This window comes from Falco rusticolus, chromosome 6 (assembly GCF_015220075.1).
Source record: "Falco rusticolus isolate bFalRus1 chromosome 6, bFalRus1.pri, whole genome shotgun sequence".
NCBI lineage: Eukaryota > Metazoa > Chordata > Aves > Falconiformes > Falconidae > Falco > Falco rusticolus.
In genome coordinates this window covers 69,998,843-70,026,721 of record NC_051192.1, presented here as the reverse complement: position 1 = coordinate 70,026,721, position 27,879 = coordinate 69,998,843, and the positions used below count along the sequence as shown (strand labels likewise).

The 27,879-nt window shown below is 35.6% G+C and overlaps 1 protein-coding gene across 1 annotated transcript in view; it reads left to right on the top strand.

Moving 5' to 3' along the window:
- CSMD1 (CUB and Sushi multiple domains 1) overlaps positions 1 to 27,879 on the top strand; it is a 1,210,601-nt gene that overhangs the window by 963,438 nt on the left and 219,284 nt on the right. Inside the window, exons 24-26 of the mRNA XM_037392820.1 lie at positions 11,750 to 11,941; positions 15,198 to 15,324; positions 18,730 to 18,932. Of these exons, the coding sequence (XP_037248717.1) occupies positions 11,750 to 11,941; positions 15,198 to 15,324; positions 18,730 to 18,932 (522 nt within the window). The remainder of the gene's footprint in view (positions 1 to 11,749; positions 11,942 to 15,197; positions 15,325 to 18,729; positions 18,933 to 27,879) is intronic.

Here is a 27,879-nt window from a genome sequence, read left to right as displayed (position 1 = left end):
GACAAGGGCAAAACCTGCCATTGTTATCTAGCCAATTGTCTTATTGATATGCAATTCCTTCAGTCAGGTAGATGATTTTCACTTAGAAAACTAGGATGATAGACCAATCTTTCTTGCAAGCTCCTTCTTGCTGCGATTCAAATGTAAGATTTTTTAAATGCCTCATTGCTGATTTACAAACTGTCAAATTTATGAAAGTATAAACTATAACAGTCTAAATATTATATATCTATAACCATATATAGAAATATATTTATAAGTAAATTTATAATTTATAATTTATATAAATGTAATATATATATGTATATATTATAAAAATATTATTCTGTTCCATACTTCTCATACTGTTATACAAAAGTAAAACCTTATATACGATTGTGGTTTTTTTTTAATGTTGGACATTTCAAGGCATTTGTGTGTGCCCCTGAGATCAAAGTTTGACCTTAGCTTTCTTCTGATTGATTTTTTCCCTTTCTTAAAACTGTTTAAATGACCTCTTCTAAAATAAAGAATGTAAAATACATTACATAACCATTTTTTAGATTTTTTTAATTAAAATAATTTATGAAAACATAAATTTTCAGGGAAAAAATAATCCAGAATTCATTTGTAAGGATTTTAACAGATCAGATGTAGGAATGGGACTGTTTTCTCTCTTGCCTTCATTACATGAGGGAATAGTTTACATTTCAAAAAATAAAGCTTGTTGCCCTAGAATATAATCATTTTTTATAACTGAACATTGGCAATAAATAGGGAACAGATTTTTTAGTCATCAAAAATATGTTTCTGATTATTTACAACTCAAAGTTATTTATTAATAAAATTAATTTTATTCCTTCAGAAGTTTATGCATGGTATTAAAAACACCCTGCCAAAACTATGTGTATATGATATATGAGCAGAATTAGGATGCATGTAGAGAGCAGACTATTTGGAAGAAAGATAGTTAAAGAGGATGAATGCTATAAACTTATTTATTTCTGTTCCTTTCACTTCCATAAACTTTCTAGGTGGGGAAAGTTGCTTAAGACAGAATGATGACAGGTCAAAAAGATTTATGTGTTTCTCATTATTTAAGTTATCTAGATTCACCACAGTGTATTTAGAACTTGATTTTCAGAAGTGTCAGGCATCAACATCACTAGCCAGAATAACAGGCAGTTGTGAACGTAGTTTCCTTGTCAGTGTGTGAAAGAATGAGCACAGCTACAGATGATGGGGATCTTAACTTTCAGTCGTCTGTGCCATACTGATTTTTAGAATCTTGTACAATTTTTTCCATTCTTCAATCCATCCTTTATGTTCATGGTGACTTGATAACTCTGAAAGTGATTATTCTAGAAAAGACTGTGAGGAAACAAGTGCCTTTGTAGTCACTGAAGCATATGGCAGGTGTTAAGCCAAAACACCTTGCACTAAATACCATGAGAAAAAATGTATGTGTCCGTTTTATTTCTTCTCCTTTTCTCCTCCCCCCACGACCAAAAAAAAAAAGTCAGACCAGTGCTCTGCTCACAAGTAACATACAGAATATTTTGAAGTGCTAACTGTATGAGTAACTTCCTCGCAACTGCAGAATGAGTATTTGTTGGCATTTACATGCATTTAGAAATCTATTATAGACTCTGGACATTAATTACTCTTTGGTAGTTCAAAAATGACTGTGTAAAAATATAGATTATGTATATGAGCTTAAATTGCTTGAGATTTAGATAACACTAACTGAGTTCTTGATGTTTCCAATATTTTCACATTAACTTACCTTACCTTTTAAATATTAAAACAACTTTTAATTTTGCCATGTATGTACTGAAGGATTTATATATGCATTTGCCCTACTTTTTTTGGAGTCATCCCAAAATATTTTACTACATCACTTTCAGAAGCTAAAGACAGATTATACATCATTTATAAGCTCTGACCTCCCTAGCAAGTAGACATGAAAAGATAGCATTACCTTTTCACTGCGCAGGGCCCACCCAGTCTATACTTATGGTATAGTAAATTATATAATTATTAGAGATTATTAAACACTATTTGGAGTCCCATGGGGTGTGCTTTTAATCCTTTAGTGCTTAATAAATGAGCTGAAAAAGCTTTTCTAAATTCATGGGTTTTCTTCTAAATTTTTAATGGGGATTAGTGGCATTGCTGTTTTGACAGTATTTTCTCATCTGTAACAAACAGTAATATTATTAGGAAATTATATGAGTGTAAATTTACTCATGTAAACTGAGATCATGAATAGTGTTGACCTACACCTATATGCTATATATTTTGTTTCAGGATGTTCTTCTTTAGGTTAGAGATTGAAAGTTTTGCAGATAGTCCAGGTAGCATTTCTTCTAAAAAATCTTTACAGTTTTGCCTGGTAGGCTTTCTATTTAGAGTTCATACTACAAACTGCCAGAGTCAACTGCAGGCACAACGCAGGTTCATGCTTTTTTGAAGAAACTACATCTATATTATTATTTTTTTAACAGCTCGGTGTCTACAGTATTCTTTTACTTGCTGGTTACATTGTTCTGGAATCATATCTGAGGCTTAGGTGCCAGTCATTAAAAATGAATCTGTGCAGAATCAGAACACCCAGCAGTGCAAATCTGAACTGGATCTGGCATGAACATGACTGAATTCCTGTAAAATTAACTAGAGCATACAGAAGGAAACTTATGAACATTTTGTGCTTTTATGCCAGTTTTATATATGGTTTGGCGTAAAGTCACAATGGCATTGACAAACAATAATTAGTGCAACATAAAGCTTCTAAATAAAGTTAACCTGTTAAAAATTGTTGAACACGTTTGCACCATGGGACCATAGTATTAAAGGACTGTGATGATACATTTATTTTACTGTCAGTTCAATTATTTCCTGTGTTAAAACTCTTCTCTTCCATCTCCATGGGTGAAGTTTTAACTGCCATAGTATACTTTGTGCTAAAGCGTGAACAAGGTTAACTAAGCCAGAAAGAAAAAAAGGAAGGAGTAAACCCCTGCAGCCTTATTTCTTGGGTGCTCATAAAGGACCTATATTCTGGTCCCTGATAACAGTGTGCTTGTATGTTCTGCTAAGACAGATATAATGTAACATGCCTCATCATTTCCTTGTGTCAGAAGTAAAATTTGATTATGAGTACCATAGCTTGCAATTCAGAGTGTCTATTGCTTTTGTCCACTTTCTAGACCAAGAACTCAAACTTTATTTTTTTCCTCATACTCTTCAAAGAAGTCTTAGTGTTGAACTCAAGGTTAGAGTTTCGAAGTAGGGACCAAATACTGAAGGCTGGTAAAGCATACCTTTTAGGTGCTTTTTTTTTTGTGTGTCTGGCTTTAGGAGAATGTTTATTTCAAGAAAACTTAGGACTTGTTCAAGAAATAGGGGTAGGAAATTACTTATTTTAGATTACTTAATTATCATATATCCACTGTAGGTTTACATGCAGTGTAAATACTCATATATATGTATGTATATATATATATATATATGGTAAGCAATTTGTAAACTCCCTTTCAAAACAGATGAAAAGAACATTTGTAGGTATCTTAGAACTTCAGCTTCTGTTAAATGTACACTGTACTACATAGAATCCCTGAGAATTGCCCTTGGAGACACAAAATGAACACTTGCTTCTGCCTTCATATTGAAGACAGATTTTGGAACTGAACTGAAAGTTGCGCTCCAGGAAAGCACGTAGCATACTCCACCTATTCATGGACACAAAAAGTAGTCCAAAGTAAAAACATGTTAGTGCAGACAGCGTGGACATTGTGTCCTCATCTTCACTGTTTCACTGCTCAGATTTGCTTCTGCAGTACTGGACTGTGTACTAGTGTAGATAGAACCACAGTATGTGTCATAATTAAACTACATTGAAAGAAGTTGTAATAGTCTACATACATTACAGACATGTAAAGAATTTTTACCCTGAAAACTGGTATTTGTACATCCATGATTATTTATATCAAATATGACAGAACAAATCACATTGTATAAATAGCATCAGGAAATGATCGCCAATCATCAAGATGTATTATGACTGTTTTGGTTTTGATTTAACTGGCTTTTAGCCATACATTTTTCTGATAATCCTTTAATGAAAGTCAAGAATAAGGTAAGTGGCAGCAATTTCCTTGTACAATAATCTTTCTCAGCAGTAAAAATATTGGCAGAATTTCTGACTGCTGGCTCCTTTCAATGTCAGGTGAACCAGAATACTGTGATTGTATGGAGCTCATGACCATATTTCTCCACTGTGAGAGTTCACCGCACCTACTTTAACACTGAAGTTTTGTTGCAACATTTTGACAATGAGTTTTCACAACAATATGGCCCTTTATGAGAAATTGCACCAAATGTACAAGAGCATCAGGGAATAGGGAATGGAAAGTTCTATTTTTTGTATGATAGGAAAGGATGGGAATTGGATAAAATCTGGAAAGGCAGCTTGCCTGCAAACACACAGGGAAAGAGCCTGTTATGTTTGTACACAATTAGCAGCACCTACTTGCATGTGAACCCCCCAGTTTTTAGTAAGGCCTACTGACACAGATAGTTTTGCTGGTGAAAAAGTGTAGTAAATGTGTGGCCATAAACTATGTACTGTCATTCATATATTTTTTCTAGAGTATTCAAACTGGCATTAAAAAAAAAATGGCATAAACCCCAGCAATCAGTTTTCGGGTTGTCCTTGCTGAGAGTATTTTATTTTTCAGATACAAAACCCAATAATACTCTTTATTTTGTCATAATGAATATTTGTACCTAATCTTTTTTCTAGGCATAATATTGTGCATAATGTCCTGGTTTCAACTGGAATAGAGCTAATAGTTAATAATAAAAATTAACTCTATTCCAGCTGAAACCAGGACAGTATCCACCCCTTATTCCATACCACTTACATCATGCCACACTTTCCAATGCACCCTCATTAACCACTATCACCCTTCCCATCCTTTGATATAATACACAGACATCATTCCCCTAGTCTATGCACCACCCTTGTAAAAATGTCTATAAAATGTCCACAAAATGCCCATTGAGTTCATTTGGTCCATGAACATGATCTCTTGTGGTGGTTACTCAGGAGAAGAGAGGTTGTGTGTTGTATGAGGTTATCAGGCATCATAGCCAGCTCAGGTCGGGTCACTGCTGCACTTGCACTGCTTCTTGTAAGGCTTGTCCTCCACTGGTTCAGGTAGTTGTGCTATAGTCATTCCTATAACAGGAATCTCAAATCATGGGTTACAACAATTTAAAGGTATATCTATTACAGTCTCAACCCCTGTACCCTTTGAACCACCCCGTAGGGTTTAACATTGCAATGAACTCTTCCCCTTGCCCCTGGTCCGGTTTGGGCTTATCCACAGAGTGCAACCTGCTCCAAGTGGAGCCTCAGCTACGAGCCACAGTCTCTCCAGGGGTACACCTGCTGCAGCACAGACTCATCCACAGCCACAGCCACTTCGAGGTGCACCTGTTCCAACATGGCCTTATTCATGGGCCATCACCATAGACCTGCTCCAACGTAGCCTTACCCACAGCCACAGTCCCTTCAGAAGTAAATCAGCTCCAGCATGGCCTTATCCCTGGCCACAATCCCTTCAGGGCTGCACCTGCTCTGTCCTGGGCTTATCCAGGCCCACATGCCTTGAGGTGCTCCAGCATGACCTCACACACAGCCACTGATGCTTTAAGGTGTACCTGTTGTAGCATGGGTTTATCCACAGCCACAGATGCTTCGAGATGTACCTTCTCCAACATGGACTTGTTCTTGGGCCACAATTCCTTCAGAGGCATACCTGCTGCAGCACAGGCATAACCATGGCCACAGATGCTCCAAGATATACCTGCTCAGGCATGGACTTAGTGACGGCTACAGGGGCTTTGGGGTGTCCTGCTTCCACATGGACTCATCCACAGGTCACAGTCCCTTTGACTGGAGTTCACACTGAAGTTCCAGCCTGTCCAGTACAGCAGCACAGAAACAGCAGCGATGCCCTGGCTGTCTGCCAGCTCCAGCATATCGCCATTGCTGTTATCAGAATGTTCTCAGGGACAGCACAGTGAGGTGATAAGCAGTACAGCAAGCAGCAAAAGCAAGAAACAGACACTAATGAGCACTAGAGTCTAATATATAGTAAGGCGAGCAAGCCCCATGGTAAGCACAGAAACCTGCCCCTTAATGGCTAAACAGCAATATCAGCTATACATTCAAACTAGCACATTCCAGTCAAATCCATTGTTATCTCAAATCCTTCATGCTCTATGTTGGGCACCAAAAAGGACTGTCATGGTTTAACCTCAGCTGGCAACCAAGTACCATGCGGCTGCTTGCTCACTCCCCCCCACCCAGATGGATGGGAAGGAGGATTGGAAAGGAATGTAAAACTCCAGGGTTGAGATAAGAACAATTTAATAGGTAAAGCAAAAGCCACGCATGCAAGCAAAGCAAACCAAAGAATTCATTCACTACTTCCCATTGGCAGGCAGGTGTTCGGCCATCCCCAGGAAAGCAGGGCTCGATCACACGTAATGGTTACTCAGGAAGACAAATGCCATAACGCCAAATATCAGCCCCCCTTCCTTCTCCTTCCCCCAGTTTATATACTCAGCATGATGTCATATGGTATGGAATACCTCTTTGGCTAGCTTGGGTCATGTATCCACTCCCAATTTCCCGTGCCCCTCCAGCCCTCTCACTGGCAGGGCCCAGGAAACTGAAAAGTCCTTGATTTAGTTTAAACATCACCCAGCAACAACTGAAAACATCAGTGTGCTATCAACATTGTTCTCACATCAGAGTCAAACACAGCACTGTACTAACTACTAAGAAGAAATTAACTATCCCAGCTGAAACCAACAGTATATAAACCTAAAAACTGAGACTACCACGGGTCTTTTCCTGAATTGGCAATAATTAGAAGAAATAAAAATCCATACTTGTTTTCCAACGTGACCTTTTGATAGAAATATCTGAATAAACTAAAAAAAAAACCATCAAATACTGAAGCGTTTAGTGTCTCAGAGGTATTTAAATTTAGGCTTCATATTTTTGCTTCCAGTTAGATATTTTTACTAGCATGTTATTTTTTTCTGTATTGTGTGTGCAATAGAACATTGAATTCTGATACCCAAGACAGTGAGTGGTTATGTTCTTTACAAGCAGCTTATCTAACACTTTAACCAAAATAAATATTTGATTAGATTTGAGTTTAGAATAGACTGACAGAAAATCTTAACTCCTCTATTGATATAAATTCTCCCACAGAGTCTCAAAAATAAGATTTTAGAAAGCAATATATTTCTGTAAGGGACTTCTTGTCCTCTGACACGCACAGGCTGAGGAATTCCTATATCTATTGCTGTGTATTCAGACAGTGTCTTTACTAAAGCTTATTTTTCCTACTTCTAATTTGCAGAGGACTTTTGCCCTTTACAGATACAGAAAAACAGTTCAGTGAGTATTTGTGGAGTATGACAGTCTTGAAGCAGGCAATTCACTTTGGGATAGTGCTATTGACAGGTGAAAAAGTCTTTCCACATTTGGAGAATGATGGCTCAAGAACTGTAAAAATATGCTAGATTTAGAGACACTTTGTCTACATTTATGGTATTCATGTTAGAAGAGTAAATGGACAAAATCATTACATTTCATGTGATTATCTAGACCAGTCTGAGGTGGAGGAGAGGAAGAGCCAGTAAGTAGTTAACTAATTTATTCTCCTGTTATTGCAATAGTAATTGAATTTTATGTGATAATGCAGTTCTAGTTAAACTTTATGTATTGATTTATTTATTTATTCTTAGTATTTTATTTCTTTATAAACATACACACAACTACACAGCTTTTTGTAATGGAAATCAATATAGTCTAACATTTGGATGCTATGATATATACATACTACATATTTTAGCAATGTAACAGAAGTAATTTCAAAACCATGTTAGTCAAAATAATGCCAAGGGATAGTAAATAATTTTACAGGTTGGAGATTTTAGGCTTAAGATAAACAAAACCCAACAATTCTTATTTGTTGGCTCTTCCTAAATGCCAAATCTCAATCTACATTTTGAATTAATTTCTGTCTTCAGAAAATTGGGTTTAGAAGAAATTCTTTCAATAAGAGCCCCAGTAAGTTTTTTATGTTAATATCAAGATCATTTCTTTTAATGATGAATTTCATATTTTTATATTAGATTATATTTAATTCAATTATAGTATTCTAATGCAGTAGTAAAGTGAATTTTGGTCTCTGATCTGTGGGACCTCATGGACTTCTGCCATAGAGTCTGCAAATGTAATGAAAAGCAAGCTTATTTTCAATAGTGATAGACTTTTATAGTACTGTAACTCACTTTTGAGAACTTCTAGCAGTCCACAAATCATAAAAGGTGGAAACCCCCTATGTTAGTGGGTACTTGAAGGTATAAGTGACTTACAATAACTATGTGAACTATTAATAAGCTAAAGGAAAGGCAGAAAGTTCTGTGCTACTCACTTCTATTTCAAAAGAAGACTAGAAAGTGCAGGCAGGCTGTGGTAGGCTTCTGTCAAACTTCTAAAGCTTCTGGCAGGATCTCTGTTCATGTCAGTGATGTCAAGAGTCCTCAGGGATCATCATTGCAGATGAGGAGAAAATGGAATAGTATATGTGCCATGTATACTGTGCAAACAGATTGTAAAAAGATAAACACACTAATCTTGGTTTTGCACCATTCAGGAAGCTTTAATTTTGATGAATGAGGAGATTTGTGCCTTTTATAGACATCATCCCACAGAAGCGGCACTGCAAAAAAGAAAGGAAAATAAGTAAGATTCTCTGGCATTGCATTAGATACATATTCACAAACTTGTGCGAAACTGCATGCTAAGTGGAATACATGAAATGGCAGCCAGTCAGAATGATAATTTTATCCCAGTCTTGACATCTTCTGTATTGAAAATGGCTCTATAGCACATTAGAAGGGCTTGTTTGTCCAAAAGTTTGTTTCATTTCACCCAGTTTTATCTGTTGGTCTACCTCTCCCTGACAACCTTTTCTTGGAAAATCAATCTCTTATGTAGCTTTGTAACTATATGTCAGTGTTATGGAAAGTTTATTTCACCACACACAAGTAGATTCTTTAATCAGAAGAGTTTCATCTGTCAATCACATGCCATTGCCAGTGCTAACCAAATGTTGCACCTACTGAAGGATGGGAAATTATCTAAAAGCCGGTGGCAGAGAAATAGTGTTACACTGGCTCATGCTGTCAAATCAGTAATAAAGTATGTTCACTTATCTATTAAACAACTTACATTTTCAGGTTTCCAAATAAATGTCTTTGTATTTGTAATAAAATTAAATATAGCTATTTCTTGTGATGTTCAGCTCATGTGAATGACCTAATCATCTTGGCTTTTTTTATAGTGAGTGAAGAGAAATGGACCTTTTTAGATTTGCATAATTACACCAATCTATTTTAGATATCTACTTTAAGATGAGATTAATCATGGCCCATAAATTACTATTAACTCTAAAAGACAACAGGTTTAGATATGGCTGTTTATATATGAGAGCTAGTTAAAATGAATCCTATCCCTTTTGTCTGGAAACTGAGTATGTTTGCTTGTTTCTTTTTTGTCAACAAAGTGAAGTTGCAGGGATGTGCAAATATTCAAATGGGAACAATCTTTTAGCAAGGGAGTAATGATAAATCTCTATAATCCATTTGTACATTATGTGATTATAGATACTCCTTCTGACACATAAGCTGCAACTGTTAATAAACAAAACATTGTCAGGACAAGAGTGTGGGAAAGTGATCATCTAGACTGCTGTAATGTTAGGGTAAATGCTGGCATGCTTCTACCTTGGGTAGTCTAGTACTCTCCCAAACAATCTCAAGCGTAATGTTGTAGAACAGTGTATGCTAAATTCCCAGGAAGTGGCGGGTTGACAGCCATGCTCTTTTGAAGGGTAATTGAGTTTAACAATGCATGGCTGTGGTCAGAGCATTCTCACTGGCTTTGGGGCTTCATGTTTCTTATGATATTAGGACAGAAAGAGATGCAGTGTCTATGTGATTAAATAGCATTATATTTTTCTGGGTGGGCTTCCCTTTCCCTAAGTCTAAATACTTAGAATTCTGAGCCACTATAGCCTATTATATAAAGAAAGAGCCTAGGCTCAGTTTACAGTAAAGGTAGAAAATAAGTGTTTCCAGAAACTGATTGAACTGACTGATCTGACCACCTATCTAAATAGTTAGTTTTCTGGAGATTTGTATTTCTGGACTGAGTAGGAAAGTAGCCTAAGCTGACTAGTTCAGATTTAGCCTTCTAATTTTCAGAACCCTGAGTTATAGCAGGTAATTCCCAAAATTTGTTCCTAATTTATGATCAAAGGAAAAAAAAGTGGTTTGTGTTTTCAGAGGACTCAGGTGATAGACAGCTTTAGCGTCTGTACAGGAAGAAAAGCAAGGTATTAGACTCCTTGCCATTTCTTCAGCTGAGGTTGACCTCCGCACCAGAAGAAAGGAAATAAGAAAAATATGATACCAACTCTAGTTTGTGCAGTTGTGAAGTAATGACACGTTGTGTATGAGTATGTTATTTATCATAGATATGTCTGACTGTCTCCTAATTAGCGAATGACCTCATAGAATCATAGAATGGTTTTGAGTTAGAAGGGATCTTAAAGATCAGGTAGTTCAAAGCCCCCTGCCATGAGCAGGGACATATTCCACTAGACCAGGTTGCTCAAAGCACCATCCAACCTGGCCTTGAACACTTCCAGAGATGGGGCAGCCACAGCTTCTGTGGGCAACCTCCTGTAGAGAATGAGCCGAAAACAGCAAACTGAACAGAAGACCAGCAGCCTGATTCAGAACCACTTAATGAAACTGTTCAGCAAAATAAGGACAGCAAATGGAAACCATTTGTGAAGTCAGAATTACTTCCTTGGGCTGTGGACATGACTGTAATAAAGGAAGAATACACAAAGAAAAAGAATATAGAGTTGAGAAAGATGAATTTGGAACCACTCTTTATATTGCTCCAAGAACTGGACCTCAAGGCAAAAGGAGAGATTTAGAATGCATCTTTACATTCTAGCAATGCTATATGGAGAAAATGCAGAGAGGAGAGGAGCTGCTTAGAGTAGAACTGCTCATTCCAAGGAGCACAGAGGTAACTGCTTATCCCATTCAGCATGTTAATAGGCCAAAAAGGGGAATGCTATTTGAAAATCAGTGTAGGGATATGTCTTCTTTTCGGCAGAGAAGAAACTGAAACCATGCTATCTTGACACTAAGATGGATAGAACAACCTTTGCATGTTCTTCCTTAGTTGCCACTATGCTCTGCTGGCTTCGTTATAGAGATTAGATGAGGAGATGAAGCTGCCATTTAGTGCTAAGTGCAGGCTTGATACTTCCTCTTCTTTGGATAAAAAATAATAGAAGTGGTATAAATTAATAAATAGCTCACTAATCTCTTTTAGGATAGTGTAGATATTAAGCTTTTTTCAATAAACTAATACTATAATCAAGTATCAAATGAATAATTAGTTGTTGGTGCTCCAGTTTCTGATTTACCCAAATTATATATAATTTATGTTTGTTCACTGTGGATATATTTAATCTAATTGAATCATAAGAACATAATTTGCATCAATATAAGATTCATTGACATTATATTTTGTTTGATATTTTATATCTCTGTGTCTTTATTTCTTCTTTTCTCTTCCCATTTCTGTTCACAGGTTTTGACCTAGTGAAATGTGAAGATCCTGGCATACCAAATTATGGCTACAAGATCCGAGATGAAGGACATTTTATAGACACTGTCATTTTATACAGCTGTAATCCTGGCTATACAATGCATGGTAGTAGTATTATGACCTGCTTAAGTGGAGATCGGAGAGTTTGGGACAAACCTTTGCCTACTTGCATAGGTAATATGGATTGTGACAGTGAAAGATTTCATTCTGGTGTTTCAAGGGTAAAAGAAAGAAATTGTATTTCTATACTTTATGAGATGATAATGGTGTAAACGTAGTTTAAATTTCAAGTAAAGATATAATGTGGGCATCCAAGTATACCTTCTCTGAAATATATGGCTGGCTATTAATGGCTACAAAACTGCTGGGAAACGCTTCTATCTATAGGGCAGCCTTTGGTAAAAGACTACTGTTTTGGTTCTGATGATATCCTGGGTCATCGAGTCTGCCATGCTATCACAGGCAGTGGTATTATCTAAACACTTCACAGGCTAAGCCACCCCCATCATAAAGCCAGTAATGATCTTTTTTACCGTATCTGTTTTCATCAGATTATTTCAGCATCTCATTCCTATGAAGCTACTTTCTAATTTTTATCCCACATTGGTGGATTGTTTTATCTGAGTGCTCTTTAGTCATTGTTGCCATGCTAGGATACCCCATCTGTCAGAGCATTGAGTAGATTTTTTCTTTGAATATCATGTCTTCAAGTGTCTTAAACTGTGTGTCATTACAGACAACATAAATATTAAATAAAGAAGTACTAGGTGAGATGCATAAAATAACTGAAAACTAGGATAGCTATTGACTTTGTACCTTTGCTAGGCAGTTTCTCTCCTTCCATTTTGCTTTCCAGTCCAGCAGTTACCAGGGACTTCCTGAGTTCAAGTTTCACATGGACTTCCCATGACTCCTTGGGAAAGCCTTTCTTTCTGTGTGCCCTCTGATGCTTAGTTTTTGCCTCTGCTGCCTGCTGCAGGCAGGCCACCAACTGCTTTGAGCACTCACCTGACCTGCAGAATCCTTGCTTGTTGCCTCTCTCCTATATTGGGTGCTACATTCTCCATTCCAGGAGCTGCTATCTGCTGAACACATTCACAGACCTGCAGTCTACAAAGGAGCAAGTTCCCTTCCTTTCAAAATTCACTTTACCCAGAGAGGGTAAGTGCCAGAAAAACATCAGTGAACAGTGTTTCTGCTTAGTCTTTAGTAGAGGTGTTATTTCCCCCCCTTGATTCTAGAATTATAAGTTTTCTTGTATGTATCTGACAGGTCAAAACAACTCTTTCCAGTTTTGATTTAAAGACTTTTTGAGATTCTTTATACATTCAAGTCCTTAAGCTCTTCAGTTTAATCGACCACCTTCCTTTTCCTCTAAGTTTGCCCTTTTGCAGAGAAAAGCTATAATTAGTCCTACCTTTGCCTGTCTCCCCATTTAATTTAAATGAAGTCATTACTCTAAGGTCATTTTCTGTAATATTTTCTTGTGCCTGTGTTCACTACCAATTAAGTATTTGAATCAATTCTAAAATACTTGTGGGTTTCAAGTTTATTAGGTGAATAAATCCATCCCTCTACCTACTTCCTTTTCTTAGTATGATGATTTGTCCTCTGTATGTGGGGTGTTAACATCTCAATCATACAGTATTAAGAAAAAATAAAAGAATGTATATTCCAGTCTGACCTGGAGGAAGATAGGGAAACCAGGATCAAATGAATCTAAGTAAGATTCCCATCTTAGCTCCTGTAGAACTTCTTTCATAACCGTTCTACAAAATATTTTTTACCAATATGTATATTTTGGAGGCTGATTTTATTTTCTGCATCACTGCTATATAATGCTCCCTCCATTGTGTATCTCCACTTTTTATTGTGTATTTCCAGTTTTCTTGATAACAGTATACTTTTAAGCATCTACAGTCCACTCAAGATTGTTACTTTTTCATTTTTTATATAATTGATGTTGTACCTTGCATTACTAGGTTTGGGTTTTGTATTTTGTTGCTAAACTTTTAGAATCACTTGTACCAAAATCTCTTATTTCTTGAGGATCTCACTTCATCTCTAAGTGAAATTATGTCCTGATATCAATAGAATAGTCAATTTTCTTTTAGTAATCTGAGACAGATTTTGTCCTTGCTTTCTGTCTGTTCAACCATAAAGCTATCTTCCTATGTAGCTTTATTATCTTTACATATCTTTTTATTTGCTGTCCATGTTCCTATATTTAAACTGAAATTTGGGGATCACATCAGTTTTGTATAAAACCCCTCTTCCCATTTCTCAATTTTAAACTCTTATGAAACATTAATTAGCTCCCCAAGAAGTCAAATGTTCACTATTCTCTCTGAAAGTCTTCTAAAGGTGAATCTTTCTAAACAGCCTTTCACAGTCTGTTACCTTCATTAAATTGTTGTTTTTTTTCTACTGTTCTGTGCACAGGAAAACTTGTCATGAAGATCCCTGAAAACCCAGTTAAAGCGTCTGCAGATCATTTTATGCTCTCTCCTTTTTTCTTCCATCCAGTGTTATTTATATAATATTTTCCTTCTTTAGTTTTATCTTATGCTATCACAGTTTTACTGTGATTTGACTGCTTTCTTTTCCTTCCTTTTCCTTAAGTTGTCATGAACTTTCAAACATCACTTTCTTTCTTAGACACATTTTCTTAATATCCTCCTGTTTGTGGAGACCTTTTATTTTTTTTTCTTGTTGTGTTTTAGGTCAACATTTGATATTTGCTGTTCTCTCCAGTGACATTTACATTCATCTTGTCTTTACAATCATTTCAATCTCATTCATAAAAAATGTCAAGCCCATACATAGACATATTCCACATAGCCTACACCTAGTCATTTTTTTCATTTACTTTCTCACTTTGTGGGCATATGGCATTTAATTTTTTAAATACTAAAGGAAATTACTAGGCAATACCTAACTGCATTTTGATGTAGTTAAACTTGAAGTTACACAGAAGTAACTTGAAAACATTAAACTAAAGGTACTTTGACATTAGCACAACACAGAAAGCTATTTTAGTTACAGAATGCAATGCTGTAAAGTCTGAATTTGAGCATTCAGTGTTACTTAGAAAATTCAAACATATGGGATATTTCTGAAGCATTTTTGCTCTCTTGTCGATGCTAAAATTGTGCTTTTGTAATTTCAGTGCATATTGAACTACTTTTGTCAGTAAAATAACATAATCACAGAAGTATGGTTTATTGCTTTATAGCAAGATGGGAATGAGATCATTATATGTAAATTTTTAACTCGCGTGCATGTCCTGATTTGTATGTATGTATACTGCTTCAGAGATATTAGGTCATTCTGTTACCTATTTGAAGATGGAGAGCTGTGGAATGGACAGGAAATGGAAGTGCAAAATATTATGGTCTTGTTAAAAATAAATGTAATACTTATTTTGTAGCTGAGTGTGGTGGTCAAATTCATGCTGCGACATCGGGGCGCATTTTGTCCCCTGGCTACCCAGTACCGTATGACAACAATCTTCATTGTACTTGGATTATCGAAGCAGATCCAGGAAAGACAATAAGGTATATACTTACTTTAAATATTTATTGTTGACTTCAGTATTTTATAAATTATGTTCAGCCTTACATTCTCACACTCTTCTATACAAACTGCTCATTTTCATTGACGTATGCAAGGCATCTTTCTGTCAGGCGGCATGTTAGTTGGCCAGGATTACTTGCCTGTTCATGTGTAAAATCCCAGGTTATGTGACATCATAACAACCCTACAAACCTGCCCAAATCCTTCCACACACCCTGCCACCGAGGGAACAGCTGCCTTAGGGCACATTTCAGTATCACCTCACTCAAAATTTGTCTTCTATTACACCAGGACGACACCAGATTCCACAAAACACGTAACATGCTAACAGTGTTAATTAGTAGTATTAAACAGCTCACATAAGGGTGAACAAGGACCTCAGGAACCTGCATAATAAAACCATCCTCATCAATCCCAGACAGAAAAAGGGAGATGTGTTGCCTCATCCTCTTCATGGGATAGTTCTTCCAGCACAGTAAGACCATCAATGCCAGGGTGAAGCACAAAGCCATTATCTTTATTGACATGTTCCCAAGATCAGCAAAAAAAAGCAACAAACTCTGTGACTTCATGGGAGCTTGCCACTTAATATCTACTATAGCTATAGCACACTTAATATATAACTGCTATTGTCTCAGGCTCCACATCGGGTGCTAAAAGAGACTGTGATGGATTGACCTTGGCTGGATGCTGGGTGCCCATCAAGCTGCTCTGTCACTCCCCTCCTCAGCAGGATGGGATGGGAAGAAAATAAGATGGAAAAAACTTCATGAACCAAGATAAAAGCAGTTTAATAAAGAAAAAGAAAAGGCCGTGTGTGGAAGCAAAGAAAAAAAAAAAAAAAAAAAAAAGATTATCTGCTTCCCATAAGCACACCATATCCAGCCACTTCCCAAGAAGCAGGATTTCAATGTGTGAAGTGGTTGCTCTGAAAGACAAATGTTGGAATAATGAATACCCCCCTTCCTCTTCCTTTCTTTTAGTTTTTGTTTTATCCCTTTGGTCAGTTTGGGTCAGTTGTCCCGGCTATGTCCCCTCCCAAGATCTTGCCCACCCCCAGCCCACTGGTGAGGAGGGAAAGTTAAAGAGAAGGCCTTGGTGCTGTGTGAGCACAGCTCAGCACTACCCAAAACAGTGGTGTGTTATAGACACCTTCCTAGCTACTGATACAAAGCACAGCACTGTGAGAACTGCTCTGGGAAAGTTCACTCCCTCTCAGCCAAACTCAACACAGCTGTCAACTGTGGTATCAAAATTCTTCCCTTCAGTCATTGTAATGCCATTCTTTTATATCCTACTGCAAATTCAATCTAATAATTTGCTTGAAATCAAACATAATTATTCAACACTATTTCTTAAATACATTACCTCAAGCAGCCATAAAGCTCCTGACTCTGCCAGGAGCCCTCAGATATCAGACATCTTGGACCTTGTTGTGTAGCTACTAGAAACTGTCTTTTTGTCATCAATGCTTTGATCGATTAGGATTTGGCAATTATCAGCAGCAGAGAGGATTAGTGCTATAAAGCTTTATATACAACTCTGAATTGTTTTCATTTTCCATTCCTGCTCTTTTCCATCATATCATTATTAACATATATAACATTTTGAATTATATAAATATCAGACTTTTCCCCCCATAATCATTTGAATAATAAGATCGGCAACATCTCAGAAGAAGTTGAAGATAATCAAATTTGTGAAAAATTATGAGTATTTAATAAGAAGTGCATTCAGGACTCAGAGAATGCTTAATAGATAAGGACTAGAAAATCTTTCCACATAGAGTAGGCAGCATAACAGAAAAGGGAAGAAATTAGGAGAATACAGAAAATGAGGGAAACAAAGCTCGTGAATAATGCATGGAATAAAGGTATATGCCAAGAACTGAATGATGGAATCTAGAGCTTATATTTCTATAATGATTTATGGAAAGATGATAGAAGGATCCAAGAACTCAGGCAAGAGGAAATTAGTAATACTAGAAGAACTTTTAAAACAGTTTTTCCTCACCAATTTGATTTACTGACAAGAAAGACTGTCACACTTTGCTGTTGACCTACAGCTAAATTACTCAAGTGGAAGGAATACTAATATTTAAAGAGACTTTCAGCTCAGTTTTGTTGTAGTAACACACAGATTCAAAAACTTTGAAATGGCAAATTCTGTTCAGTATTCAAGCTAGTTATTCTGCTCCAAACAGGAAGTTGCTGTGAAAGCAAGAATGTAAAAAAACACATTTAACTTCTAATCAAAATAGATAATCTTAATTTCTGTAATTTGAAAATAATTTCTTGATACCAATTTGTTTAATGATATGCCACAGAGACTACTTTTATACTCCAGTGACAGGATAGAATTATGTGATTTCCAGTAAATGTGCTACCTCAGAATACTATATTTTTTTTTAGCAAAAAATTAGCAAATAGTAAACTGTTTCATTATTCAGCTTATGCAGACCATAGTTTTAACTGATCAATTCAATGAAAATCATTACTTTATAAATTAAACAAGCAAAACAATATAAGCAAATGGCAAGTGTTTCACTGGGAGGTTTTTTTCCTATTTTTATTAGTAATCCTGTTTCACTAAGCTAAATAATTCACTCCATCATAGATGACTTCAATGCATCATTTACATTTAAATGACAATTTTTAAATTAATGATTTCCAATTAATGACAAAAGTAATGGAGTATCAACACACAACTATTGGAAACAAAAAAAAGAAGCTTTGATATTTACCTATTAGATTTCTTCAATGTTAAAAATGTAAATGATCAGAACTTGAAGTCAATACATTTATTTTGACTAATAACGTAGTGTTCTTGAACCACTTTCTAAATCTAGTACTTCACCTAGAGATAAATACAGATTATTCTAATACAATTGCATATTTTATTAATTTGGCATAATGCAGAGATAGGACAATACATTTTCTGGTTTTGTATAGGAAAGAAAATGTCATACTGATGGAATTTCCTGTGCTATGTATGCTACTGCCCAGTAGCCAATGCTTTTTTTCGGTATCATGTAGTCAAGCCAATCAGTGTTCTTGGTATCCACATTTGAATAAAGAGAGGAAATCTTTGATGAAATTATATCTCTTAAAATACCTCTCATAAAAACAAGTGAATTTATAGATGGAATGAGTACTGTATGCCCTGTAATGATGCTTTCTGTAATTCAGGCATTTATAGAACAGAATCCATCTCTTTTACAAGATCAGCTCATCCAGCAGGAAAAATGGCTAACTCTGCAGGACCACCAGCCCTAATTAAGTCCTAAAAGGCATCTCAAACCTAAATACAGTTTGGGAATGAGTGCTTGGATTTTGTATAATTGTGTTTAATGAGTAATGTACAATGCTTTCACTTTCTCTTTGCAGTCTTCATTTTATTGTTTTTGACACTGAGGTCGCTCATGACATCTTGAAGGTATGGGATGGGCCTATTGAAAGCAGCATACTTCTGAAAGAATGGAGTGGCTCAGCCCTTCCCGAGGATATTCACAGCACTTTCAACTCATTAACATTACAATTTGACAGTGATTTCTTCATCAGCAAATCAGGCTTCTCCATTCAGTTTTCAAGTATGTAAATATTTTTCATCTCAAATACAATAATTATATATACTTTATATACATTATTCTTATACACATTAACTGTTTCTCATCTTAAAACTTCCTCAGTCTTAAAAAAAAATATATATACTATATTGTTTTAATCATTTTATATATTTATGGAAACAGCTACAACTAGGGAGAGTTTTTGGATTTGCTTTGAATGTTTTTCTTATTCCATGTTTTGTACAGCAACCACATGCCTATTATCTAATTAACATTATTTAACAAGTCAAAATGGGATTGTACATACATGTTTTCTTCTGCACTGATAGTTTTAAATGTTCCCCCCAGTGCTAACTAATAGTATATTATTTTGTGTTTATAGTTTATGTTGTTTAGGTGTTTTTTTCTTACAGTGTTGGTTACTTGATGCATCATTTTTGTGACCTTAACCACTGTTGGTGTACATGGTGAAACTGAAGAATAAAATTAGACTAATGAAATTAACAGGTTTAAAGTGAAAGCTTCTCCATATACAAGGAGCTGTGATTGATATTGTACAGGTGATCAATATCGTAAAACTGATTATGTGGAGTTTTTCTATGTTAAAAGCTGAGGGCAGGTCTGCAGGGAGACCATATCATTGTCTGACTCAGTTGTTGCATCCATATATATATATATGATGTATGTAAGTGTATTTCTGCTTAGGAACATAGGAAATTTATGAATTAATAAAATGTTGGAAAGTAGGAGTATTATTGAAAACCTTTTCTGCAGGTGCTGTCATTCAGAAGTAAAGGGCACTAATAAGATTTCAGTCATTATTTGCATGAGGCAATAGAGTTTGGGGGTTCCTGGTCTCTAATAATACATTTTACATTTACCTATTTACTTAATTTTGCTTGATTTTTCTAAATGCTGTACCCCCCAAACCTCAGGGTATTTCATACCCCTAAGATAACTAGTTAAAATTATATAAAATTAATTAAAGAAAAAGAGCAGAACAAATGTTTCTAAAATACCTAACCTGTGTACTATATAATATACTGCTTTTCATGTTCTTTGAAAAAAGTTAAATTGTACATTTGTGGAAATGAAGGGGTTTTTTTACTCTGTTAGGGTTAGCAAACACAATTTTATGTTGTATTATATGAAAATATTTATAAGTTTATGCACCAATTTTGGAAGGAGGGAAATAATTCAGCAGTTATTTGTCAACACATTCTTTGACCTTCAGCAATACTTATAGTAAATAGGAGACCATTTAATGCTTTAAGGTTGAAGAACTGATTTTTTCATGTTAGTATATCTGATGGATGCATTCAGTGATCATGCTGGTAATTGCAGAGTATGTCTTACTGGAATTAATTGGAATTAGTGGTGCAGAACTGAATGCCTCAGAGCAAGTAAAGGGAAGATGATACTAAAGTTTAATTCACCCTGCTTGAAAAGTGGAGCGTTTTATTATTTTTTTAATTGTTAGAAAAAAATATTATTCAAGGAATATGCTAAAGTAAATGTTAAATTATTTGAACTAAAAATCAGAGCTTAGTTTATTTAGTCTCCTTGAGGTAACGGGCAACCACCGTGGCCCTGATCTGTAAAGGATTTAAGCTAATTAATCTGTGGCTAAGTCAGGATATTTGCATGCTTTAGTATTCATCTTGTGGTCAAACTGTAGACCAGTTTATAGCAAAACTGGACAGAATATTGAAATTTCACTGCTGTAGTAGTTTGTAACTCAATGAATAAAAGAGGTTTGAGTTGCTTAAACTTTTTTTCTGGTAATTGCAGAAGACGTCTGTGTTTTATTACAAGTTCTATGAAGGTAACTGGTCAGGTTTGGTGTCTTTGTGTCACCTGAAGGATTTTCAGGTGTTGCATTTGTTAATGAGTGCATTTTATTTAAATATTAATTACGATCCAAGAAATAACCTTCAGGTGCAGAATAGCAGAGGACTGGAAAGTCTTCAGTAACCTGGACCTCTTCCACATGCAACTTCTGTATTGGATTATGCAACTGGGATGAGTGTTTATGTCAATGAACATCTACTTACAGGATCACACAAAGGATATACCTCTCAGAGTATCAGGTCAAATGAGCAGCTTAACAACAAAGCATTAAAGTGCTAACCTTCAGCTGGAGAATTTGTTTCACTGTGCTGTGAATGCGCTGATTACTTTATATACTTTATATGCACTCTAGAATGTCTTTACTGAATCTGCCTAAAAAGGAGGAGCTGTGAAAGGATAGTATGAGGCAGATCAGAAAATATCGCCTACAAATTACTTGCTGTTGATTGTAAATGTAATTAGTGGTATTTTTAATGGGAAAACGCAAGTGGCTGAAGCTTACAAAATGTTTCAACGCTATTAAAGGTGCCTTGTCTTGCCCACTCAGCTCAGCATGTAGAACATGAGGACATGAACTGACAAGAGTAATTATGTTAATTGTAATCAGTCTAATGCTTTTCATTAAAACTTAATTACCATTTAATCGTGCATAAAAGGACAAAAAATGGAGTTCACTGTACAAAATTGACCTTTACTCTGGGGGTTAAATACATTTAAACTATGTAATACAAGCCAGGAATGTCAACCAACTCTTTCTGGTCACAGTCCAAAAAAGTGGACACAAGAAGGGTGTAGGCAAATTTGGTATTTGGCTTTTTTATTCCAAAGAAACAAAGTTACTGACAGCAAAAACTTTCCGCCTAAGTTAATAATAAAAAAAAAAACATTTTCTAACCTAGCTTAATTCTGTTGTGTTTAAGGTACGTAGGATAGATTTCCCTCTGAAGTTGCCTTTTTGTTTTTATCAGCTATAGGTCTAGATATATTAACGTACACTAAATTTCAAACTTCTGGGCATCTAAGAGCAGGTAAAGTTAATCTTACCTGTCTTTTCAGAGGTGTCTAGTTTCCTTTGAGATGCCATAAGGTATCCTGGCTAGTCTCCTCCATCTGCCATTCCAGAAGGTCACACACCCATAAGTCCTTGGTCGTATCTTTCAGTCCTGTGCAGATACCTTGGATACTATAGAGCATTTTGAATGAGACTATCCACCTATGTTGAAGCAGATCAGTCTTGCCCTGAATATTTATTCCTCAGCTACTCTAGACTTCTGAAAGCATTTGGTTCCATGCTAGTGGATGATCCATTGCTTTTATTAACCTGAAGTGTATTTTATTGAGAGCTTTTTTGTATCTCATCATAGAATTTTTTACTTGATACTTAACAAAACCAATAGAAGTGACAGATGATAGGAACAGGACTGGCAGTTGCTAGTTATCTTATAATTCTTACAGACTTAGCCTTATTTTGACAATACCCAGTAGTAGCTCCTAGCCTTTTTTCTTGAACTAAATTCTCAGATGTTGTAACTTAAGAGAATTGTATCCTTTTCTTAAACCGAATGGTGAATTCATAGTTCTTCAACTGGTTTCGTAGATTCGGCTCCTCAAGGCTATAATACATCAAAGATTTATTTGCACTCCTCTTATAATGGAAAAGAAATTTTTGGAAATGTCTGCCTTTTCTAAAGTCAGACCCATCTATGATGATTTTCTATGCCGGCATCTGGTTCTATGGCATTGTTAATTTCTCTTAGTCATAGTATTATGTAAGCATGCACTTCAATTAACAATTTACCTATCTCTGCTTTTATGTGAGCAGAAAGGTTTTGTTTGGGTTTTGGGGTTTTTTTTAGCTAATACAAAGCAACTGGCAAAATGTTAATAAAGTAGTAAAGAGGGTTTTTTCTCAATTTCTTTGTAACATTTCTATCTTGTTAGAACTTCAGGCACTCATTTTATTAAAAGCAAAGATATAAAATGAAGGCATTTGTGTAGTTGGTTTAGTCCAATTTTGTTTTTTCTGTTGTTTGCTTGCTCTCCCAATATTTTTTAAATTTGCTTTCGAAGTAAATGCAGATCTAAGCAATGATAATTAAAGATACCTGACTAAATGTTTATCTTAACAACACAAGTCATCAATTATGGTAATAAAAATAAACAACTTATACTGACCATGTTATTAGAACAGTTATTTGGAAATTATTTTGTCTGATGTTGACATATCTGTTGATACTTTCCTTCCATTGATAAGAGCTTAAGCATCAGCAGTTCTGTGTTTGATAGCTCCTAATGACACTGAGTTTAATCTGGCAAATCTGTTTAAGCAGTGATGCCTGCTTCTGTCCAGTTTTGTAATTGTATTTGATCATTTGTTTCCTTACAGCAGTTCTTATAGTAACGATGTCACCTATCTTGAGAGTACTGTTGTCTTGTAAATTGTTCTTTTATTGCTGAGATATGTTTTAGTCACTTGCCTAATGGCCTGAGTTACTATATTGAAGTACTATAAGTATTTCCATGACAGAATCTTCTTTGTTAGGATTCATCATGCAACTGTTGCAGTTTGATTCATAATTAAATTATCAATAAAAGGGAGTTAGCACAAAAATATATTTTAAAAGAAATTTACACATGCATAACCACATATCTGTCTTACTAATTAACTAGTTTTTCAGTTCAAAGAAAATTAAATCCATTAAGACATCCCTAGTTAAAATAAAGGACACCACACAGCACAGGATTCCCTTATAAAGTCTGTAACCTTATCATTTCACAGTTCAGCCTTGTCACTTGCTTTCTTTGATGCTATAAATGTTGCATTGCATGCTCACAATAACACAGTTTCATGAAGCTGTGTCGTAGCATTCCTATCCATCACCATAGCCTGGGCAAGATATCCTCAGCTTCATAGTGGGTAGGGTTCTTCATTTGGTTCCTGTGGAACTAAGCAGGTTACCTTGATGGCTGTCTCTAAGCTTGTGAGGTTTTGTACTTCAGACTTAATGAAAGAGGCTGCATTAACATTTGGGGTTTTCTTTACTTTCTTGGACAATACAAGACATTTAAATAGGTGATTGATGCTATTTTGCACAGTTTTTAGTCTGTACATTTACATATATTACATGAGATACTTTTTAGAGAGCGAACACTGTTATTTCACATTTGGAAATGTTTCTTACTCTGAAATCACTGAAAAACCTACATACAATGTCTCAGTTTTGATATGCCAAAATAATTCTCAAACCTATTATGCAAGCGTAATGCACTAAACAGGGGAAGCTTATGCACTGATTGCAATTTACAAGCCTAGCTTCTGAAAAGTCTTTACCATTTTATAACCATGTGGGTGGAATTGAATAAAATAGAGTATCTGCTGCATAACACTACAGCAAATGGTTTACATGATTGTTTACTATAGACATAGTGAAAATTATATTGATGAAGGTGACAAGTTTTTTTTCTTGAGCTATAATAGATTACATGCTAAGCAAACTGATAAAGAAGTCTCCTTCAGGTGAAAGATAAATTAGGCATAAATCTAACATATTGCTCACAAGACTACAGACACACAAATGTACAGTGTCATCCTCTCAAAACCAGTCTCCTGTTCATTTTCAGTGAAGTTTTAAATCAACGTTGAAAATGTAATTTGGGGATCAAATCCAAATTATGATCTAAAATGGGATTCTGGAAGATTATTAAATTAAAAATAGAGAGGCTTAACACAGTGGCTGCCAACATATGGAGGTCTGAAAACTCCCTAGCAAACTGTGGTTTTACCAGCTACCCATTCTTCCGGCACCTACCTCTAGTTTCATCTTTTGTGTAGATAGAAGCTTTTTCCACTCTGAGCAGATGAGACAGTAAGAGATGGGAAATCTGTATAGTGTCACTCTATAACCCACTGAGTATCATGTAGCTTCCTGCTTAGAACATATGTACAAAAGCTGAGAAGCAGCGATTTAGTTCTCCAGCCTAATGGAATTCAAATCTCGTCTTTTTGCTATGCCGTTTTAGGCATCTAATTTTTCTCAGTCATTTCCAAAATGTCTAACTATAGAATTTGGTTTGATTTAGCATCCTTGAGTCTAAAATGTTCTTACTGCTTTCCCTGCTTTACAGCATATGCGTTTTATTTGTGTATAAGTTTCTGATTTAATCAGGTGGGTTTTTTTCTGAATTTCATATGGCAATGTTATATCACAGCATGAACGTGGCCTTTCTCCTAGGTACGTAAGCTAGATATTAATGGCACGTCTATATATTATTGGGGGATGAGAAGAAAAGAGCCTGTTATAAAAGAGTGATGACAGAAGAACTAGTGCTTTTTAATGTCTATATTATTTAAAACATATAACCGCTATACCCTTTAGATATTTGCACAATACCAAATGAAGCAATAGAAGACTTGTAATTTTCATGCAGTTACAGAACCTCTTGGGAATCTTGAGAAGTGAAACAACTTGGAAGGGAGACAAGTTGAAAAGCTGACAGTGTCTGTAAATGTTCACTTTACTAGATGACACATCAGTGATTAAATGTCTGGTGTTTTGTTTAATTAGGATCAAGTGTAGTTGGCATGATAAAAAGGTTGTTCGTTTCAAATACATAAAATAACCTCTGAGGCTGCAAGAACAAAAGTGTAAAGAACATTTTGGTGCTTATTAAACATCTGTGATTGTTTTTAGAATTTAGAACTTTATATATAAGATATGGAGATTAACAGTGAAATGAATATTAAAAGGCATCAGTCCTTTGTAACTGGTGCAAACGTGATGCAGTCAAAATGGGAAAAACATGTAGTTTGCTGAGGTATTATACGGCATAACCTTTTAAGGAGAAAATTTAGATATTCAGAGAATTGTTGGAAAAAGGTACTAATTAATGACAGAGATAGGCTTGTGCTCATTTACTTGAAAGAATTATGATTCTTTAACAGATATGCATTATAGTGATCCATTTTTTACAGCTATTATTGTCTGTCAAATAAGAAATAACTTCTTTGAGGTCATGACCATGCTTTCCTGCCCTGTGGCCAAGTATACATTTAGTAAACTGCAGTAATATGGGATGTCAGGTAAATTGTCAGAGTTGTGCCTGGGGAGCGCTTACACAGTGTTCATTAGCAGTGACAGCCATTGCTTTAATTCTTGTATTGATACTTAGAAATTCTGGTTGAAAAGTCCACCTTTGCTAAAAACCACCATGCATTTTACTTCATTTAGATACAGGAACCATCCAAAGGTTGATAGTACTTTGGAATGGAAACAAGGTTAAAAATTATTAGTAATGAAATCTTCATGTGTTTGTAGTGTGTTAATTCATGAATACTTATACAGACATGTTTTACACTTTCTGTGATTTGTCTAAGCGATCACCCATTTGCTAGAATGTGCATAAAACCATTTTACCAATCTAAGATGTTTGTTTCTCATTTTGCTCAGTCTTTTTTCAACCTTTCTGTCTCCTTAAGATTTACAACACAGAAAAAAAAAAAGTTTTGCAATTGAACAACTTGTTAACTGTTTCAATTTTGGAAATGTTTAGGTGCTTTGGCTGTTTCTTACGGTCGTATACTCTTTTGGTGTGGATGGAAGGACTAGATGCAGTTATTAATGCAGAAAATGGACTACCTCCACATTATGGTCACAAAAGTCATATAGTGGTGGTAGTGATGGAGCTATTTTGTCTTATGAAAACCTTTGGGTTGTACTATTTGAAATGAGCTAATGAAATAATTTTAATGAAATATTAATGTTTCCTGGGATTAAAATAGAAAAAATGAAAAAAACCCCACCACCCCCAAAAAACCACCACCCCCAAAAAATAGAGCGGTGAGGATGGACTGCTATCACTAACACACATCATTTATAGGAGGTATGGAAGAAACTGTGCACCTCTATTTAAAACAATAGAAAGTGATTATCAAGCATAAGGAAATAGTATTTTATGTTCTTAGACTTTTTTGGCCTGTAATTGGTAATGCTATCATAAACCCCAAGCACTTGAAGTGCTGCATACTGCTTAAAATACAGAAAGACTTAGTCACTGCTTTCTCAGAAAGTGTTGGAGAATGGCACAGCACAATATGGTAAGTAATAATAACTAGCTCGTCAGCCAACAAAGTGATAAAAAACAGTTTTAACAATGGCGTATATGCTTTCAATAAATTACATCAGCTTTTCTCTGAATGCTTCCCATTGGTCTGATCATATCAAATGTACACCTTGAAGGGGCATCAGATACAGTTAAGGTGGTTATAAGTAAGTTGAAGAATTAATCAGTTGTCTGATGTGTGAGCACATGAGAAAGTATACATAGTCCATATTAGAATAAAAGACAAAAATGGTGTTTCACACTTTCTGAGGATTATCCCTTGCAGTACCAGAGATGAGCAGAAGAGTGTAGTGTAACAGTTTTTTAAAAAAGCCTTTGGCCTGGAATGAAGAAGATTAAACTCGGTTGAATAAAGATGGTGAAAGTGGTAGAGGGACTTGCAGATACACATCAATATCCATTAATGGTGATTGTGACACTGGGTTTGTGACTTCATACTTTGGCTTTTGCTCACAATTGTGGTAGGTTCTCCGGAAAATACATCTGGGTGGAGCAGCCTGGACTGGTAAGAAACAGAGTACAATTCAGTGATTTAGGGACAGTAGTCTCCAGAGATGGGACCTTCTTTCCTTGGGAAGGCTGTAGTGTTTACTGCAACTCAGGATACTGAATACCTGAAGCCCATAGAAGAGACTGGCATCTTCCAGAAATCCATAGTGGATGTAGATTTGTCTATCCATTAAGTCATACCATACTGCTTGTTCTGCTCAGTTTAATATAGCTTTTCTTTTTTTTTTTTTTTTTTTTTTTTTTTTTACAAAGCAAAACACATATCCAAACTCAAGAGACTGAATATAGGTGAGATATTTTGCTTAGAGTCAGTTTGAGTGTAGTCTCAGAAAAGTTTTGCTTGCCCCTGAAATGGGAACTTCAGGGCTACGTAGAACTGCTATTTGATTCAGCCAGTTGGGTAGACATAGCATTTGCATGCTGCAGGATATTCAGACTATAAAACAATGTTATTTATATTATAATACTTACCCTATTGCACAAAAAGCAT